Source organism: Strix aluco, chromosome 7 (assembly GCF_031877795.1).
Source record: "Strix aluco isolate bStrAlu1 chromosome 7, bStrAlu1.hap1, whole genome shotgun sequence".
NCBI lineage: Eukaryota > Metazoa > Chordata > Aves > Strigiformes > Strigidae > Strix > Strix aluco.
Genome location: NC_133937.1, coordinates 1,549,204 through 1,570,947, shown reverse-complemented (window position 1 = coordinate 1,570,947; position 21,744 = coordinate 1,549,204). Strand labels below are relative to the sequence as shown.

Genomic DNA, 21,744 nt, shown 5'->3' with positions numbered 1-21,744 from the left:
TTTGAAGATCAGCGCATAACTGAAATACTTCTTAAAGTCTACTCCTGTTTAGGAGCCTATCTCAACATATCCTCATCTGTCTTTTATTTTCTTATATACTAAATGAGTGTAATTTTTTTTAATGGAAAATATCTGGATATTGCTAGTTTTAATAAAGATGCATCTGTATTTATGGGTGAGTGCAAAAATGTCCTTCCAAATGTATTTGTCCACTAGCATGAATAGTTTTAAGCATGAATTCAGCCTTTACCTGCTGTGATGAAAATCTGAACGTTTGAGTTGAGATTAGCTCAAGTCTCGTTCCTTGTTGAAATTGTTTAGATTGTTGTTTTAAATGCATTAGCACAGACTCTTCATTCATTCTGAAGCAGTTACCGTTTCCTTGAGGGGAAACAGCATCTCCAAATGTTATTCATAACATTTTTCTGAGGAGATAACATTTGAACAATAGAAGAGAAGGGGTGAAGTATCTCTTTGCTGTGTTTCAGGAGGAAATTCATTATTTATACATGATGAAACTATGCTGAATATGAGATGCTGAGTTCTCAGTGTTTGTAGGGTACAAAGAACAGGAGATACCAATGTGTTAGCAGTGTAATTTTTTTTCTTTTTCTTTACATGAATTGGTGCTCAGTGAATCAGAAACAGTTTACTGAACTCTTAAAAGATATGTATGTGTACTTGGATTGCAGTTGATTTCCTGAAAAGCATCTTGGCTTTTAGTACCAAAATGGGTTGGCAGGAAAACTTCAGGATCTTTCTGAAGAGTAGAAATTCCCGTGGAGGTGGCTTTAAAGTGCTTACTGTTTAAACGATAGAGGTTTACTCATGAATTAATTTTCCTGCATGCATTTCTGATACATCACTGTGTTTTCTTAGTAGCAGTGAGTATTTTAAAAGAGATATTATGTTCTAAATTTTACTTGCAGGTTATCAGTTTGTGGTGGTTCTTGTGTTTCTGGGGTTTTTTTATACTCATTATTCCCTGTTTTTCCATTTTTTCATATCAAAGAACTATTATATCTTTATATTGTCCTCTCTTGTCAGTTAGACTTCTGTTTTTTGCGTTTGCAGAGGTAAAGGTTAAACCTTTGCCTTTTTAATATGTCTTTCTCTAATAACATATCCTCTCGCTTTGGCAGCCTAATAGATGGATGAAACTGCTAACCTGAGGAATAAGTTTTGGTAATCTGCAGTTCAGGCAACTGGAAGGTAACAAATACTTTTGTTCAATTCTGCAGACCCCCGCCAGTGAGTGAAAGTGCACCAAAAGGAACTGTGGTCACAGTTGTTACAGCAGCTGCCTTGAACCAGACAATTGTATACACAATTGTTTCAGGAAACGAAGAGGGTAAGTACCAATATTTCAGTCTTAGTGGTTATGCTGAGCCTAGCGTGTGCATCAGAAATCTTCATGAAACAGTGATTAGAAATAAAGCTGCTGAGGTGAACTGAGGTGAAATCCCACCTCATCTGTACAAGCAGGAAGGACTGCCATTATCAAGCCTTTAGAGATCAGCTAAAGATCAGGTGAGTTAGCGGAATTACAATAAAAATTAAAATACAATGGAATTCTCAGTGATGTGAAAATTCACATCGGTGCCGCATGGTGTGAATGCATGGCATTGTGAAATAGTATATAAATAGCTTTGATGGGATGGTACTTGATCAGAAATCTGGTTTAAGGCATTATAGACCTTGCCATGCTGTAGCCACATATTAGATTAGAGCCTGATATCTAAACAAAACATCACTCCTGCATTTGCATCCATCTCAGGTGTTCTCCATGATCCACCTTGAAATCTCTAAGTAAAATTACACCAAATTATTTGGAGGGATGTGGAAGAATTCCCTGTCCTATCCTCTTTTTGTGAATGGGCTGTTTGTTCTTGTCTGCTCTTGCCAGCGTGTCCTCAGGTTGGTTATTCCAGTACCAGGTCAAATTCAGCTGCTGTGCTCCTTTGAAGACAGCTTCAAAGAGGAGTTATATGGGCTTTTAGAGGCCTGAGGGAGGGATGGGAACAACTCTCTGAAGACAGTGTCAGAGAATAGCGTCATCACCAAAATAGATGCACTTAGACATTTAAAAAAAAAAAAAAAAAGAGTTTATACATCTTAGAAAGTTACTTCTGTTTTTGCTGGGTTTCAGATGTGTTTGCTATTAATAACAGAACAGGAGTGATCACAGTTAAAAAGTCTCTGGATTATGAAAGTGTGAAAAGTTACGAGCTTCGAGTTCAAGCAGACTCCTTACAAGTGGTACGATCCAATCTGCGTGTCCCTTCCAAAAGTAAGTTTAAAAATCCTTATTTTTATATCTCTTTTTAATATAACTACGTATTATTTTTTGAGGATGTTGGTAACTGCACTCTAGCTTGTGACCTTCTTTTGTTATCAGAAATAGAACGGTGATAATGGTCCGTGAGCAGCAGAGAGTGCATCTGTGGAAGAAGCATAGCTTGCCCTCCGTACACAGAGCTGATCAGTCGTGAGCTAAATCCTCACAAGTCATGTCAATGTTACATCGTTGCAGTTCTCCCTGATACAGGCAAAAATCATGTTTATATATAAGCAGAGAGTTGATGGCACAAACTGAACATTTTCAGTATAATTAGGGCTTTTTGTGATGGAAAGTCACAGTTACTTTTTCGTAAACACATTATACAGCCCAAATACAGACTTCCTCCCTGCTGGGCTTGTAATATTACAGCAAATGTTGGGACACTACCGGAAAGAATGGGGAGCAGACACACAGCAAGGGTGACAGGGAGAAAAAAACTCCTTCAGCACCCCTGAGGGGTCTGCGTGGAGTTTATTGCAACCCTGACTGAGAGCAAACTGGAGGCAAAGACCCGCTGTGACAAACACAAGAGGGTTCTTTGCAGCATCTCGAGGCAGGAAGGAGTTTATTTACAAACTGTTTTGGTTTGGCTCTGTCTCATGGTAAGGGTTTTCTTTTTCCCTTTAATGGTTTTCTTTTTCTAATAAAGGTAATTTGAAAGGTCTTTTGATGATTTTTATCATCCTCCCTGTAAGGAAAAGATCTGGGAAGTCTGGCTTTCAAACATCTGGCTCACTAAGTGCCCTATACCATCCTATACAACTTCATATTTAAGCCACAGTTGGGCCCTAGTTAAAAAAAAAAAAAACCAAACACCAAACCTTGTACCAAAAAGTATGTTGGTACACATTTTTAGAGAGACTGTGGTGGTTGTCTCAATTTTTTTTTTTTTCCTATATTTTTGCTCTCTGTGAGTCTCAGTTTTTCACTGCTCTAGCTAAGGAGCATCGTAGATGCAATGAAAATAAACCCAGAGCAGTAGACTGTTGCACTGAGAAAAGGGCAGCAAGAAATTGAACCTTTGTTTAAAGGCTATGAAAATGCTACCTCCTTTCATTTCAAATTGAATATAAGTTTAAGTCATTGTTCTGCAGTCATAGTCATTCCAGTATGAGCTGTAGGCCAGAGCTGTCGCAGGTGGCTGGAGCTTTTATTTCCTCTGCACTTCCCCCAGTGTTAATCATACCTTACAGCACTGGAAACCAGCAGGCTCATCCTGACCAAAACCACCCCCATGAACTAATAGGTTGAGGGGAAAACTTCAGCCTCCTTCATTTTTAAATGTCTGTCTGAGGGGTGCTGCTGTACCATCTGATGGCCTTCGCCCTTCTGGGAGCTGAGGAATCCCCAGGAGGCCAGGTTTGGGGTACCTGCTCTTTACTGATGTGTGTGTATAATCCATTCAAAAAAGAACGTCACATTGCTATTTTGAAACCATGACATTCAAATGGAGTTCAAATTTACTTCAGCCCTCAGTTTTATGCAGATAACCAATATTTAGTTACTTGTCAATCCAGGGAGACATGCGGGGGGAGGTACCATAAACAAAATGCCAGTACCAGACTGTTCCTAAACATGAGTGAGATTTGGGCACTTAACAACGTGTGTACGTAATAAAACCTTCTTACAATTTTTGGAAGCCCCCAGTATTATAATGAGCTAGTTCAAGTGCATCTTTTAAAGCATTACTGGCAGTATGATGCTGTAGGGATTGTGCTGCCACAGACTTTGTTTTGATCTCTGTTCCCAAGGAGCTCTGCATGGCAAGCCAGGGGCAAAAAAATTTCTATCGGTCTTTCATCTGTCATCAGTGCTAGACTGTCACCTTTCCACCTGCCCTGAGTAAGAGGTAATTCATTGTGCCTGAGCCCAGGCACAGAGAGCACTGGGCAAATTAGGACTCAGAGCACAGTGTGATCCCTTTTTCTCCTTTGCTGCAGGGAGCTTTGTCAGCTTTTCTGCTTTTGCTACTCTGGGCTATTTGTCTGGCATATTGGCAGGCAGAGAGCCAAAGTGCCACCCAGTTATTGTCAAAGGTGACAAAGTTGTTCCGTGACAGACAAGAGTCTTTCCCACACTGCTGGTGGTGATCTACAGAGTTAATAGTCTGAGGGTTACAAAGGGCGGGCCACTCATAACTAACTGGACTGATATTGCTGTCTTTTTTCTATAATTAGTCTTCTAATTATTGTTCCCATGGATACAATAATAGCCATGAATATTAGGAAACCCATGTCTAGTTTATTTCAGTGCCAGTTTGGTGCATATGCCTAAGAGTATTGTGTATAGATTAGAGATCAAAATTCAGATTTTTCAGGATAGTGGTTTAAAGAGGATACAAGTCTGTTTCTTCTGTATAAAGATACTACTGTAGAACCTGCTTTCAATACTGAAATTGGTACTTCATGAAAATTTGCTTACAGATTATTAAGGTTCTTAAAGGTATTAGATTTAATAGGCTTAAGGATCTGGGAACATGCTATAAAATTGGGCAATAGACTATAGCCTGAGACATTGTACAGGGTGTAGCAGTTAAAATATCAGGCTTTCCAGTACTACGTAACCAGCAGAAGATATTTGGAAATTGAGCATGTATTATCACATATATATGTTCTTCCTCAAGGAAGAATTGAGTGTGTGTGTGGTGTTACACATACGGATTATTCAGTCGTCAGAAATTTAATTGTATTAACAGCAATGTAGCGTTCTGTGTGCTGTTATAGTCACCATGGATGATGTATCTGGAGAGGGAGACAGAGAGCTAACGCCAGCTGACTGCATTTCTTTGTGTCTGGGAGAGGTCCAGTTAAGGTTATGTTCTGTAAAATGCGTCCAGGCTCTACGCAGCAAGGAGTTAAGGCTTCTGTGCAGCATACAGATTTTTTCAAATCTTTCTCTGACGTGGATGAACTGATGAGGTAGTCAGCAGGTTCCAGCAGAGGTTTTTGGGCAGACCTCTCTGGTCAGGGAAGCAGCGGCCTCTGTATCTCTCTTCTGACTCATAGTCTGCACTAGAGCAGTTCTCCCAACTGGGCAGCGGTTTTAAAAAAGTGATGGCAGAGTTATTTTATCCAGGGATACTTGATAATGACTGGAGTTTGAATTTGGTCCAGTTTAAAGGAAGACATGCACTTGCTGTATGTGTTTGGAATTCCATGAGTATACGGCATGTATTAGGTTTTGAATATGCACCATGATGGATGGATACCTAAAAAATTTGGTAGCTGTATATTTTTAAAATACTTTACAACTATCTGGCTAACTAAATCACTTATGTCTTTTTAATGGAGATCTCTTGACCTCTAGGTTTGATTCCTACATTTGTATGATGTATGTCTTTCTATTTTCTTGGCACCTTTTACCTTCTTGATGAGTTTTAATCAGGTTAAATACTAATTCCATGTTTCGGGGCACTGAACTGATGAACTACAGTGGAAAGAGATGAGACAGAATTAATGCACTACTCTGGACTTTGGTGACATAGAAATGATGATCCACTTTGGAGATAGGTGACTTTCAATGCACTTCTGTAGAATTATGTGACGTTGAATTAATACACTGCTCTGGCACGCAATGGCAATGAATTGCTGCCAGTTCTGGTATCGGATACCACTGAATTGGTGAAACGTTCTGGAATTTGTTAGCAGTGAATTGATGACCTACTCCGGAGATGCAATGATAAGACCTTCTGGAGCTAGATAACACAGCACTGATGGACTGCTCAGCCACAAAACAGTGCTGAATTTTGCAAAACTCAGAAGCTAGGTACCAGATTGTTTTTAACTGCATGGTATTATAGAAGATAATTATATAGAAGCAGGAGTTTGAGTTTTCATCTGTGTGGTGGAAAAGTGGATGATACTGCATTAAGAATAACTAAGCTTGTCATTCAGTGATAGTGCCAACTGATAGCATAGTAATAACTGAATAAATAAATGAGGGGAGAAAGTAAATTGAGATGTCCTTTGGAGTATGAGAATATAAAATTGGTGACTTAAACTGGGATTTTAAAATATGATGCTAAATCATGCAAAATCACACTCTTGCTTTCAGTGGAATTGAACTCCTTAAATGAGTTACTTTAACTGAAACTTTATAATATGCAATTGCAGTGCATTTTTACTTCACTTGAATGGAGGAAGAGTTTGGTTTACTGATGATAGTGAATTTAAGAAGTTGGAATTCTGGCTTGAGGAATCAGCAACTGGTGATGCCGAGCCCTGAAAGACCTTCAGAATTAATGGACTTCTCCAGTTAAATTTAGCAGTGTGGGTGTTTTTCTGTCTGCTCTTTGCTTCTGAGATTGTCTACCACAACAGACCATACTCCAGTGGTATACTGGAGGTGTCAAATTAGGATTGTGATTCTTAGCTTCCAAATAGAAGCTTTCAGTTCTCCCTCAATGGATAAGATGAAAAACAGAAAAACGGATGTATAAGGGGAACATCACAGGACTGTGTGTGGCAGGATGTGTTCTGTAGTTGGAAGGTGCTGCTCTGTAATCTATCACAGAGTGAGCAGCTCCTTCCTCCCAGAACGAGCTGTGAATTAGTGAGCTGAAGGGAATGTATCAGTACAATTAATCATTTACTAATCCAGAAATCTTTCTTGAACAAGAGCAGAAGCATCATTTTTTACCACATTTGAGCACTGTCAGCTGTTCGCGAAGTTTTTGTCTGCAACTCGCTGTCCTGCAGTTTGATACCCAGGGAAGTGCAGTCAGAGCAATAACCTTGTTGTGGCAAGGAAGGTGGGACAGGAGGAAGCAGAAGGGTTTATGGGAAACCAGAGCGAGCAGCGGAGGCAAAATGCCCCCTAAACGCAGTAAGAAAGAGCAGTGGAGCGGTATAGACAAGAAGGGGTGAAGAGAGGGTTTTACCTCCAGAGTAAACATGGTCTCAGTTTTAAGAATCAAAGCATTAGTGGGCATCTGGTCCCTGTGCCAGAGAGATGAAACATGCGCTGTGGTTGGAGACACCAAGGCTTCCCACTTTGATCTGGAGAGAAGGACGTCTTTACAAGAGCCACAATATGTTTGCTTTTGAACACTACGGACAAAAGGGCCCTTCAGATTCCTCCGAGTCCCGAAGTGGAGGAGTCAGTCTCATGTTTTCCAGTGTTCACAGTTTCCACCATCTGAGAAGAGTGCATCTTTTCATTCCCGTACATATGACCCTTTTAACCTGCCACTGCGCTCTCGCTTGCTGAACTGCTGCCGACAGTGGTTATCATTAGCTCTCTTATCTTCGCTTATCATTGCTGTCTGTGAATAGCTTCACCTGTCCTCTGTGGCTGCTCAGCGAGGTAGCCTCCGGGCTGTTCCCGTGTCTGGCTGCAAATGGACATGGATGCAAACAGATTGTTTAAAAATTAAACCTTACAGGCGAAGGTGTTACCAGTTGGCACGGTGCCGCATGAAAGGTTTGTCTTCATTAGAAGCTGCCTGTGTGAACAGCTTTTTGTTCAATCAGTTGTTGAGAGGGAGGCCAGAGGGAGTGTTTTTGACTGCAGGTTGCTCTACTGTAGATTTTGTCTTGTTTTGATTGTCTCTAAGACTGACTGGGAGACCCCTCTGCCTCCCAAGTAATTCATGTTCTCATCTAGGGGTCAAAAGGAGGGTTTCTTCTGTCATGGACTTGTAAATGCAGTGGAATTATACCCTACATCCCTGATCTTGTCACCTGCATCTTCATTAGGAAACTTCTGGCATCGCTTGTGGTCCCACTGTCATCTCTCCCACATCCTCTTTTATACTTTCGCTTACCCTCTTGCTGACGTGATTGGCTCTAATCAAAGAGTAGGGAAAGGAAGAGCAGCAAGCACGTATTTCACATTCCTAGAGATGCAAGAATAATGACAGAACTGCATGGTCGGTTTTACTGTCTTTTAAGAGGAACTGCAAACATTGAATTTGTTATTTTTTACAGTTGTGCTTTCACTGGCTTGATAAGCAGATTTATTTTTTAGAAATGGCAAGTGTTGTCTTTGTATTTGCATCCAGCCTGCTACAGGTGAGAGCTAAACCAAGATATCCCTCCAAACTCTCACAGGTGCTTCAGAATTCAGAGTAGCACAAATTTTTATTAAAAATCAACTTAGAAATAGAATTCAACAAGCCGGAGATAAGGTGTCTCAAGAGTGTTAGACCAGCTGAGGGGGAATACACTTCCACACTTTTGCATTTCAATCCGGTGTGCTAAATATCACCTTCAGTGCCAGGTGTGAACATGTGATCTTGGCAGAGATGTTTTTCATTTTGGTATTGAAAGATTTTTAAGCAAAAAATCACTTTTCAATTTAATATTTACGGGTTTTATTCATTCAGTTAGAACTATTTTTGCCTTTGGCACAGCCCCAAGCAAGAAGTGGTGCATACCAATTCCCCCGACACATGCAGAGGCGCTGCCCGGAGGAGGGTTATTTCTGTTGTCAAATTGCTGTTGAAATCCCATCTGTGAAGCAGGGCTTTGCTGTGGGTGTTGGAGGGTAAAAGAACAGTTCTGTCTCTTCTGTAATGTTTTTGGTTTTCTAATCACAAAATAAACCTTTGGGAATCATAAAGCGAAAAGGGATGAAACTAGTTTTGCAATCAAAATTCTGCAACTGCTCCATCCTAATTGGGAACGATAGTTTTGCAAAGATAAATATGAAAATGAATTCTGCATCCCTGTATTATTGACTTTTCAAGTAGCCTTACAGTTTTAGTTTCAAACATGTTGCAAAAGTTCGTGTTGATGGTATTTTATAAGTTGGCTGCCATGCCAGTCCCTGAATCCGGGAGACATGACAGATGGACAAAATCTGCTGCAGAGCCAAAATAGCTGTGAAACTGCCTCTGCTGCCACGCGGCCCTGGGGTAGTTTCCCTGAAAGCTACTGGGACGAACTTCAAATTTCTCTGGGCAACACAGCAGAGAGACTACACAAGATGTGAGCTCCCTTTCAATCGATTAATTGATAGAAAAAGATGTTTCGTATTTATTTAAATGAGACCTTGGATCAGTGCTGTTCCAAATACGTTGCTGTTTACGTCTTGTCGAAGCTTCTTTTTGCGGTATTCTTCATCAGCTACAGCATATGATGAGCTTCTTCAGGGTTTATGGGCACACGCTGATTTAGATCAAAACGCCACTGAAAAACATTTGGTGCTGATTCCTATTTGGTTCTGCCAAATTTAGTAAGGCGAGATTGAACGCAGCTGCAGAACAGTTTAGTTTACCTGCCAAAGTACAAAGTCTTCTCAACAGACTTGTAAGACAGCAGTAAAGCAAAGTGCTCCTAACCCCGACGAATTACAGTTCTCATTCCCAGTTTGATTTAAAAAGACCTTTTAAAAAAGAATATGTCGTTACCTACTGCAGAACAAAGAGCCGCTGCTTAAGCTAGATGCAGATTTTTTACGTTAAAATTATCGATGCATGAAGAGCAGCTGTATCAGTGGCTGTTTTGGCATGTTATAGAAGACAAGTGCAGTATCATTGGTGAAAGCGTAATGTAAAACAAATCTGGTAACACTCAAAAGCATAGTTGACACCATCCCGGTGTTCAAAAAGCATTGCTTTCATTCAACTTAATTTCTGCAGTCTGGCGAGAAACTACAGGCTCGCATGAATCAGGCACGTTATTAGCCCTACTTAGGTAAGCAGTGATACTGGAAAAGAGTTTTCCACAAGTATGTTTGGGAAGAACTTCTGGAAATGCTAATACACACTAGTTCTGACCAGCTCCCTGGAGTTTTTTTGTTGTTTTTGTTTTCTATGTTAGTCATTCATGATCTGCTAGTTTTATGTGTTTCAGAGGATCCTCAGGTTTCCTTTAGAGCAGCTTTCAGGATGTTTTCACTCTCCTTAAGCAAATCACAGAAGCTGAAAGATGCAAATGCCTCAACTTCTAGTCTTGGGAGCAATTATTTACCTGGAGCTGTGCATGCAATATGTTTGGTTCTCATCACCTGAAGATGGCTTACAGGCAGCTACAGTTCTGTGTATACCCTGTGCACTGCAGCTTATCCTGGGGGGGGTCTACAGGAGAGGAGCCAAATGGGACACAGGTGACCTTGCAGGAAATTGGGGTGCAGAAACTTCCTTTGTGTTGTATTTTCCGGGAGACTGACTTGACCTTCATGACTGTTGAACTAACTGGTGTGAAAAATCCAGACAATAAATGTATCCTAGCAATAAGAATGTGCAGTAAAACTAAAGAAACTGTTTGTTTATCAAATATTATTTGCATGCATTGTGTACAGAGAAGCACTTCCCTTACAGCTGAAGGAAGGCAATTGTAGCACTCAATCAGTTCTCTGTTCTTTTTGACCACCCTGGCAGTCCTGTGCTGCTTTGTCCAGGGAAAGATGCTTTTTCTTCTTTCACCTGGCCAGCTATTTAGGTAGCTCAGTCACAGTAATAAGAATTAGACGTTGATTGCATGAGTTCTCACAGGAAGTACCACGGAGGAGTAAATTCTGGTTTCAACTCCTGGAATCCATGAAAAAGAATGTAACTGGAGCTGAATTACAGATCTAGAATACTAAAGAAGCAAGGTTTTACATAAATGGGGATACAAAATTTCCCCTCTGGAAGGTGAGTGTAAATAGTGGTGTCCTTTGGTGTTGACTGTCCTACCTGTGAGAGTATCAGTAACATACAGTGCACATTATATAACGGATGCTGTTTCCTCCCTTCAGGTACCAGAAAAGAGGGCTAGAGTGATGCACAAACAGTATTAATAACAAGCATTAACAGATTTGGAATATGAATTAAAAAGAGTCTAATGGCAGAGTCGAAACCAGACTCTGGAAAACATGCTCAGGCTGAGTGGTCTGTTCAATCGGTCAGGGTGCTGGAGGTGTGGGGCTGGTGGACGTTGGAGCCCCATACCCTGTGTCTCTGGGTGCCAGCACCCTGCACACAGGGGATGTCTGACTGGATTGAGCAGAGCAGCCGGGGAAACCCCCACGGTGAAGGGTCTGGCACAACCTTCGCACGCGTGGCACAGATTCTGATGAGGGATTTTAACGTGTGAGGCTTCTAGGTTTATCCGATGTGAGAAGTAGAAGCAGAAGCAGGGAGGTGACAGTCCCCCTGTGCTCTGCACTGGTGAGGCCACACCTGGAGTGTTGTGTCCAGTTTTGGGCACCTCAATACGAGAGAGATCTCGAGGTGCTGGAGTGAGTGCAGAGGAGGGCAACGAGGCTGGGGAAGGGCCTGGAGAATAAATCCTGTGAGGAGAGATTGAAGGAGCTGGGACTGTTCAGTGTGAGGAGGAGAAGGCTGAGGGGAGACCTCATCACTCTCTACAGCTCCCTGAAAGGACATTGTAGAGAGGTTGGTGCTGGTCTCTTCTCACAGGGAATTAGTGGTAGAACAAGAGGGAACGGCTTTAAACTGCAACAGGGGAGGTTCAGACTGGACATGAGGAAAAAATTTTTGACAGAAAGAGTGGTCAGAGAGTGGAATAGGCCGCCCAGGGAGGGGGTGGAGTCACCATCCCTGGGTGTGTTTAAGGGTCATTTGGATGAGATGGTGGGGGATGTGGTGTAGGGGAGAACTTTGTAGAGTAGGGCTGAGGGTTGGACTCCATGATCCCAAGGGTCTTTTCCAACCTGAATGATTCTGTGATTCTGTGAGATTAAGGCAACCTGTGTAACTGGCTGGGGTCATTCGCTACAGCCAGCTGTAGGTTGGAACTGGGTAAAAAGCACGTGGCGGGGAGGAGTTCGCAGATGCCATGTTCCCCCCCATCTGCCAGAGTGAATGAAATATAAGCTGAATATAAAAATCAGGCAGTAAGATAAAATGAAGGTATATATGTTTAATTTAACGTTAACGATGCTAATGTTAGTCTGTATATATGCGGGATATTTAATTTGCTTTGTACTTAATGTAATAACTTTCGTTTCTCATTTTCAAAGCATTCAACTGTTGCTAAACAAATCAGCATTTTGGCAGCTCAGAGAACTACCAGCAAATTAAACAAATGTTTCTGAGAAAATTGCAAAGCAAACTTTGCACGAGGCTAAGCCACCTCACCAAAACTGGCTTGAAATGATGAAGATAGTGAGCACTAGGCAAAAGATGTTTAATTTGCGTTAGAGATAGCGCAGGTTAGCAAATGCCTAGTCCTAACAGCACTGAACGTGATGCAATTAGGATCTTCCCTACAGCAGTAAACTGGTGTCAGCCATCGATACAACTGTTTATTAGCTCAGCAGGGCAAGGTCGCTTACACACATTGCCTGTAATCCTGCTTCAGTTGCCTTCTCCCCTAAAGGGTGTAACGCTGCAGTGAAAAAGCCTGCCTGGGAATCTCGTTTTTCTCGACAGGGCTGCAGTTTCTAACTGTAACTTAGTATTGCAGTCAGAAACAGTAAGGATCCAGTTTAACAAGAGAGAGATTTGACTATTCATGGGACCTCGCAATACCTCTTTGACTGAAATTCTTCTTCTCTGTAATAAATAACGTAGTCAAGGTAAGAAGCATTCTTTTAAAATGAACATAAATAAACCAGAGATGATTACAAATAGACCATTATGTCCACATTACACACATTCAGGTGTTTGATTATGGCTTTTTTTTTCACATCTGTAAAAAGAGAGCTTGTCATGAAGTCATTTTCCCATGAAGTAACAGCACCTACAAGTTGTTTAACATATCTGCACAGATCAGTGTGGAAGGTGAATAATTAAAAATGTAATTTCCTTTCTTTCCTTTTTTTTTTTTTTTTTCTCTTTCCTCTCTGTATTAATGCATTGGATGGTGTTTTAAATGTTTTTCTCAGATTTCAGTGAAGTTTATGAAGTCCTCATTGCTTTCCCATCAGTTGGACCATCAGATAGACGGAATATATTTCGTGATTTTGGCAGTCTAAGATATAGTCTGGGTTTTAATTTTTTTGTCCCCTGAAGATACAGCTACTAAGCTCTTCCTAAATGAGACTGTGTTTTGAAGCTAACTCTGATCAGCATGGCACCTGTGCAATATTTAAATTACCCTGGCACTGCAACAAGTTGGGAAAACCAGCTCTGAAATGAGGCGATTTATCACTTGAAAATGTGGTTTTAATGAACTGTTATCATCATTTCCAGCAATCTTTCTGGATTATATAATTCTGAAAGAGACAAACAGATGTTGGTATAGATTACTGTGCAGTTGAATCTTTTTTGCACTAGGTCCATAGTTTTTGCTAGATGTTTTTTTCTTGCAGAAGGAGAGAGATGTTTATTGTTCAGTGGGGTGGATCAATAACTGTTTAATAAAACACAAATCAACAGCGGTATTTTGCTTGAAGATGTGTTGAACCTTTAAGGGAGGAGGGGATACTTCTTGCGTTCCTGTGGGCCAGGCCAGGTTTGTGATGAAGACAGGCTTAGGCATGCATTCAATTAACACAGTAAATTCTTTGGGTTTTGAGTCTCCTTAGCCAGCCTATGACCATTTGTGAGTTTACAGACACCACGGCAGAATCACCCATTAAGTATTTGCATGGGAGTTAGTAATAATTAAAATATATAAAGCAAGCCGCATGTGAAGTGGAAAAATCAGGCTGCTGTTTGCAACTACTAGCATACATCACCTGTTCATTACCTTTTTATAACACTTGTGAGAATTTAATTGGACCAAAATCTGTGTAACTAGAGTACAGTATTCCTACTCATGCTTTCCTATTTATTTGAAAAATTAGTTGCAGGTCTTTTCTTATATTTTCCCCAAATTGCTTGTTTTCTAAAGAAAGCCATAGCAGCTTCTTCCTTACAGGCAAATTCAGATAGCCCAAATAGCAAAGTGCAGGTGTAGAGATAATGGGAATCATTTTCTGTAAAGGTGCAAATTTCAGGTCCAGGTGAAATCAAGATTCATTCAGAAAAAGTAGCAAATGCAGAATCAATAAAGGTAGATGTTTTGCCAATTGACAGGGTCAACAGAAAAGACACAGACATCAAGTTAAAAAGATAAGCTTATTTTACTTTAGTTTAAAGCAACAGAAAGACTAAGCAAGGTAATGCACCTGATAATAAGCAAGGCAACGCACCTGATCATTACTACATAAAGTTAGCAGCAGTGGTGAAGAAAGATACATCACCAGTTGCCCCAATACTTTACCATCATCCAGATCCTGCTTCAGCTGGGGAGCCCCGTCACAGCGAAGGATCGGAGAACCACTCCCAGCAATTGGGAAGTCCTGTGCAGTGCATCCACTCGTAGGTGAGGTCTCCATCTTCGCTGTGAGAGGGTCCTGCTTTTATACAGTTTAACAAACAAATCGTATAAAGAAAGGGCACGGAAGCATCTGGTAGATTGGCTTCACTTCACTGAGGTACATCCCCCATCTGGCCAGGATGCCGGGCACGTCCAAGGAGTTCCTGTCTTCTAAGAAACAGCTGGTTTAGGGTCCAAAAATATATATTCTTTATCGTTTTCAGAGGATATTACCACAGTCATATTTCATGCTGATATGCTGCTGGTCAGGAGGTTCACTCAGAAGTCAACTCCTAGGTTCACTCAGAAGTCAACTTTGGTTCGAGGCCTATGGTTCAGGCCTTTTTATGTCAGTAGATTAAAAAAAAATAATGCATGAAATCTCTTGACTTCCGTCAAGTTCATACTTTCCGTACCAAATGTGCTATTATTTCTAATGTATTTATTTTTATAGTATTATCCATACACTTATTTTATGATCAGTTTGGGCTGTAAATGTACGAACTCCAGTAGGTATTCAAGATTTATTGCACAAAATGTTCTATGTATCCCTTTCATTCCCTCTTTTAGGTAATACAGCCAAGGTATTTGTTGAAGTGAAGGATGAAAATGACCATGCGCCTGTCTTTACCAAAAAAATGTACATTGGAGGGGTGTCTGAAGATGCCAGAATGTTTTCTTCTGTGCTTAAAGTTAAGGTAAGACTGAAATTTTTAAAACAATATTCACTTGCAGTGGGAAAGTATTCACTCACTGGTTTGATTTTTCACAGGAGGTTACAAAATATGTTTCTTGTAAAACTGCTTGAGCTTCTCAGACACTGGCAGTAATTTCCATTCTTCTTATAAACAGCTATAGTGAGCACAGATCGGAGAATTCTTCTCGTGAAATCAGTGTCTGAGTATAAATGTGAGGTTTCCATTTGTGTGTATGACTGACGTGCATTGGCCCAGTATTCCAGCAGTTACTGACACAAGGTTGATTTTGAGCTTAAAAGACGGGTTTTATTTCTATTGAATTTTATGTGCTTGTTTTTCATTTGACAATTTTGTAGCTATCATTTTAGAAATGTTAATATTTAGAGGATTCTTTTATGCTCAACACTAATTTCTACCTTAAATTTTTCTGACTACTTCTTTGCTTTGGAAAGGAAATAATAGTTTCTGTTTCAGGACAGCAAACCAATTTCAGATCTGTGCACTGTGACAGAAATTGTGAGTAAAATTGATTATCTGTAGGGTTTTCTTTAAAAAAAGAGAGAGAAAATTCAAGGAAAGATAATATATAGAATGTAAATAGCATCAGACATAAAAATCGCTTAGAATAAAAGCTATTTGTTTTTTATAAAATGCTTTGTGATGCAATCTCTTGTGCTAGAGACAGCTTGAGTTGCCAGGACTTCCCAAGTCAGCTTGTTTCCTCTGCCTTTATTTTGTTACCTCAGCAGGCCTCCTACATCTTTTTTCACCTTAAGCATTAGTGGAATAGCTTTGAAGTTGCTGATTCTAGCTTATGCATGAAAGGGCACAGAAATATGACCTGCTAAGAGTTTTACTTTGACCTCATGATGTGTTTAGAGCACCAGGAATGAAATAGAGAATATCAGAGCTTATTAAAGTTGTCCATTGCTTTTTTGCTTCGTGGCAGTCCTTCCAGAAGTAAGCCCAGAAATGGCAGAAAAGTGGGAAATTGTTAAGCATTGACTATTCGATAGAAGCCTCTGTAGATTAAATTTGTTTACTTTGTGAACTAGTCCAGAGTATTTGTTTTTTCTTATTTTTTTATACAGTGCTTATCATAGGCAAATTTCTGTCCCCAGGGTATCCATATTGGTCTTTTCTTGAAACACATACAGCAGTCCAAGTAAACAGCTGAGAATTTACTGAAGATATCTTGGAAAGGGAACATTATAGTGTGTAAGTCTGCCCTACGCCAATTCTTCCAGGTTTCCTCTGCAGGCAGGTTGTGTTTGAGGCCATAGCAGGTAGGGACAGACCTACTGAATGCGTCTGGCCAGAAATTTCAAATTACACACTGCCCTGGGCTGGTGCTAAGGCTGAGCTTGTGCTTGCTAGTCTCCCAGCTGCAAAAATGAGAAGGAGCCTTAATACGGCTTTGCCCCAAGTGTGCTCCTGGTGTAGCAAAGGATGCTGTTCAGGGGGCAGAGTGAAATGTTGCCTGATGGAAAGACCTGTACCCAACCTGCAGGGTACTTTGGGGAACCGGATCAGATCAGATCAGTTGGCAGATCAAAGTCAGTGCAACTTCCCTTGTAACAGTTAAAAAGAAGTAGCAATCCTGAAGGAAAGGGAAGGTGTAGGAAGGAATTACGATGAGAGGAGATGAAAGATACGGATTGATAACTGAAAAGAGTGATTAGCCCAGAAAGCTTGTTAAATAGGTGTGTTTACTTACCTCTACTTTATCAACTGTGAATAGTTCAGACTTAGTAAACAAAGCCAAAAAAAGTCATCTAGCGTGTGCAACGCCTGTGTTTACTTTAAAGATTTATTTCCATGCAAGTAAAGAAATTGTAAAGTGAGCAATAAAGCAACATTGTGTGTTGGAAATAATACATTCAGAAAAAGAACTGTAGAATTTCCTTTTGCCAATTTCTTTTCCTCCATCTTCTGTATTGCAGTTTTAAGGTACACGGGATTTCTACGCTACATAAAATAGATAGTGACATAGAGCCAGACGTCTGCTCAGTTCGGTGGAAAGGAAATTCTAGATGCACAGATTAAAGAAATAGTGGTAGTGTTGCTCTTAGGGTGATCTGAGACCATAATTGAGCAGAGTTTTGAAGGTAAGGGTAATATTTTTGTTAATGTCTTTTTTTTTCCAGACATTTTGCTGGCTTTTGTTTCTGGCTACGAACCTTAACCTGAAGCTCTAACATACTCAAAAATAGGAGACCAAAAATTATATCAAATCCATGAACTTTAGAAGTGCTGAATGTGACAGTACTGTACAAAGATACTGGAGCAGATAGATACTGAATAGCAAAGTTACTTAGATAAAGGAGTGTTGTGTGTGTGTGAAAGTAAATGAAACCCAAGATGCAAATGTAAAATTACATTTTGAGTTGATCATACAAAGTGGGAACAGGCTGTGAAATCCTACCTAGATTTTGAAGAGGGATAAGAAGTGTGTGAAAAAAAAGCAGGCATACAGGTAAGGGATATTCAGGGGTGAAGAGGGGAATCTGCTTTTACCCTTTAGAAACTTTTGACTCAGAAAAGGTGATCAGAGGACAGAAAAGGATTATCAAAGGAGGACACAAAAGAAGTTACAATTTTATGTCTCTAACCTGTTTCTGTTAAAACGTGTGACAGAATTCTCCCCGACTTTGCTGACAGGCAAAATGGAACAAGGTATAAGACAGAAGTTGTTGCTAGTGGATGACATCAAAGATAACTGTTTGCTTGTAAAGTAAAGTAAATTCGAAACAAACTGTAAAATTGTAGAATTATAAACAGTTAAAAAGTGCTTGTTGCAGAAAATCAGGCTGTAATTTATTGTTCTAGCTCCAAGCATTTTCAGCAGTTGATGCTAGTTAGTTCATTTTCTGTCCTTTAGAAAAAACAGTAAGTGCTCTGTTAGTTAAATATGATACCCATTCCAATTAGTGTTAAGAAGAATTAATTAAATGAATGTCTTTTCTTGAAGAGTTCAGGTGAGTAGAATTAAATGCATAGTTTTCCAAGTTGAAATTTTTAAGAACATTAATAAAGTACACGCAAAGCTTGCACTGTAGAAATTATTCATATTTTGATTCTAATGGGGAAGCGAAGTTCTTAGCAGGAATTTTAAAGGCATTTACTCTCATCTTCTGCATTCATTAATAGTTGCTAAATTTTTTAATAACATCTGAGTAATTCTGTAAAGAAACTGATATTCTCAGCATATTCTCATGCTTCCTGTCACTGACAACTTTGATGATCCTGAAACATGGGGTATTGACTAGCAGAATATTTTTTACAACTGAAAGATGTTAAACTTCTTAATATAGGTGGTTGAAATCATTGTTATTGAGACTCAGTGAACCAATATTTTCTAATTATGAATAGTGTCACATCACAGCAATGCCACACTGTCACTGTTATGGAAAAGTAGGCAAGACTTCCTGCACACTGAGACCCAAACTTGCCATTTTTATCCCTGTACTCTTCAATGAGATACCAGCATTAAATAGGTACTAAATGTGTAGAAATGACATTCACTTTTTAATTGATTTCTTATGTGCATTCCATTATCCTGAGGGAAGGAGTGTTTGTTTTAAATTGAAGTGTAAGATTGTTGTTACTGAGAGAAGAATGGACTCTGAATTGAGCCAGTTTTCCTTGTAGCTCTAGAATGCTTAATTTTGTTTAATACAACAGGGACTCTGTTGATTACCTCCTAGCTTCTTTGGTTTCTCTTTTCATTTTTATCTGTAAGTGACAGATTTTGCTTCGAAACTTGAAAGTCAAAGCCTTCTATTAGTAGTGGATGATTTGGATAGTCGGGTCAGTTATCTGAAAATTCCCAGTCCTCCTTTTCTTTCTCAGTCACTCTGTGTGTGTGTATGTTTAATACTAACTCTGACTCATCGCTCTCCAAGGCCCTTATTTTTATATCTCTTCATGTGAATCTCCATGCTTCTAATGACCTATGTCACTTCCTGCATCTGTGGACAGGGCTAATATAAGTCATCACATCGTTTTGTACCAGGGTGTTTACGATGCTGTCAATATGTAGAAGTGGTTGTCAAGGTCTGGTTCTCTAAGTGAAGTGAGATGCTAAAGAAATTGCACAGGGGAGGGGATAAACTGAAGTCTGGGAAACAGTAGGGCATATTAGAAGAAAAATGAGGACAACCCAATTCAGGGAAGAGAGCATAAGTAGGGAAAAAACAGTACTTGATCAGAGGTGAGATAGGATCCATCTTCTGCTTTTATATCATAAAAATGCAACTGAAGTTAATGGTGATATATTTCTCATGACTCTTTCATCAATTGTGTAACTGTTATGTACCATAAAGATGGTATAGATCATGTAACGGGATATTTAAGCCACAAATGAAGGTAATTCCCATTCTGAGAACCTACACTTACTTTCTCAAGTGAAAGTTATACAGTGGCAAAGTTCTCCTCGTTTGAGGTGACCTCCTTGCCCAAGTGGTGGAAGCACTAAGGGCAGGCAACCATTTGGCACTCTATTTGATTGCCCTCGTATAGTAGCAAAACGTTTTATATAACATGACTTTTATATCATAATTTACTAGTTAACCATATTTTAGCAGACTTTCAGAGAAAATAAATCACATTCATTAATTATATTTTTATATTTTAAGCCAGATGTGTTGAATTTTCCTCAAGGGGTGCAATAAAAATTCCCCAACAAGCCCCTTCTGGCAGGCTGGTGGAGGTTACTGTTTCTGGAAGCCCTAATTTTGGGAACACCAGTGCTGGTTTTGTTAGCGAGAAAAGCCTTTTTCTGTAGTGGCAGAAGGAGATATTGTTGGTTGAAAACAAGGGTCAGATTTATTGCAAGAAGGTGGTCATTGCTGGTTTACTTATATTGAAAGCAAAGTGGGGGTTTAAGTACATAATACTTGAGGTAACAACTCATCATCTGGGCACCTATATCTGCTTCGGCCTTTTACATCTGAAGATCAGGGTCTGGAATTTCATGTTAAGTCCAAGTGCCAGGTAGTGGTTTGGTTTCTATTACCATTTATCCATGCATCCATTTTTGAGGAGAGTATCATGACAGAAAATCAAGACTCATCTTGAAACTTCTTCTTTCTCCTAAAAGCTCAAGGTCAAAGCTGTTTGTGGCTTTAGCAGAGGGTTTGAATGAACACCACACAGCTCTTTGTTGTGTTCAGATATCTTCAGTTACAACTTCCTGAGGTTTGCAACATCTTCCTGAGCTGAACATCAGAGGCCAGGAGGGAGATCATACTAACATGGCTGCACCGATCGAGAGCTGAAACTTTGGGACAGCTTTACAAGGGGGCAGGTCTTCTGGGGCACTGTGGAGCTCTTTTAACGAGATGCTTTAACCCAGCTCCTGTTGTCTGGAGAGAGGTTGGAGCAGGCCTGTGCAAACAGGTTTGCTTTCTCCCATCACTGTGGGTGGAATAACCATGGGAAAAGATCAATGGATGGGTGGGTTAATTGCAGTAATTGAAATGGCTGGTATTTAGATATTGATATGGCTCCTGCAGTTAGATGTGATTTAGAGGGTATGCCTGCTTTTATTTGCCATTGCTGCAATTAAACTAGTTAAGCATAATAATCACAGTGGCAGGCACTTGCCAGCAATTACTGTTTAGCAACAGTTTAAGCTAATATCATTTTTTGTTTTTGGTTTTTTTTTTTTCAAATGGGAGATAGAAAGGGTGAGCCGAGAGAAGTTAGTTAGGAAGTACTAAATTTTGTAGGTGATTACCAGCGTAGATACTAAGGAGGTTCAAAAATTATAATCTGGGTAGAAATTCACTGCACCTTTATTTTGGAGAGTATGTGGGTTACACCAAGCAAGAGGTAAACAATATTTTAAGTTTTTAAAAAATGTGTCTAGTTTTGCAATAGTTTAAAAAGAAAAATAGTCTGAAATGTCAGTGTTCATACCAAGAGGCGCTCACATTACAGGATAGGATTAACAGCTGTGTTTATGTCCAGATCCTCACCCCCAGGGTGATCCCTACCCCCCCCAGGATCCACCATGGCCTCTTCCAGCAAATGTCCAGGCCAAGGGATGTATTAAGGTGATCGTGGCGCTCTTCGCAGCCCTGCCCCTGCCTTTTCCCCGAGGAAAGCGGGAGTGTGTGCAGGGCAATTTCTGCTCAAGCTTTGCCCTAGGTCATCGCTGTCCTGCTGAGACTCCCTTAAACTGTAGGCAGATCTCCAGTGGTGTCTCCTTTTGGCATTTAATAAGTTATTCTCAACTACCTCTCTGTCTTTGTACAATGTTATTGGCACATAAGAATGGCTTATTGTTGATGAGTATAATTTCTATGAAAAAAAAAAGACCACAAGCTTTATGGCCCTATGCAAAAGCTACCGCTTTCAAATTGAACAAAACCCCAACACAATTAGTTCCTCTTTAACAGTACTTAATGATTTGCTGTAGTCATTAATTTTTAATATAGTAGTTTATGCAAATCGTTTTTAGATAAATTCATTGCAAATGTACTGCTGAACGTGTGTGTTTAACTTC

The 21,744-nt window shown here is 40.0% G+C and overlaps 1 protein-coding gene across 1 annotated transcript in view; it reads left to right on the top strand.

Moving 5' to 3' along the window:
- The window catches only part of PCDH15 (protocadherin related 15), a 459,942-nt gene that overhangs the window by 375,563 nt on the left and 62,635 nt on the right, over positions 1-21,744 (top strand). Inside the window, exons 25-27 of the mRNA XM_074830171.1 lie at positions 1,242-1,351; positions 2,150-2,290; positions 15,106-15,233. Of these exons, the coding sequence (XP_074686272.1) occupies positions 1,242-1,351; positions 2,150-2,290; positions 15,106-15,233 (379 nt within the window). The remainder of the gene's footprint in view (positions 1-1,241; positions 1,352-2,149; positions 2,291-15,105; positions 15,234-21,744) is intronic.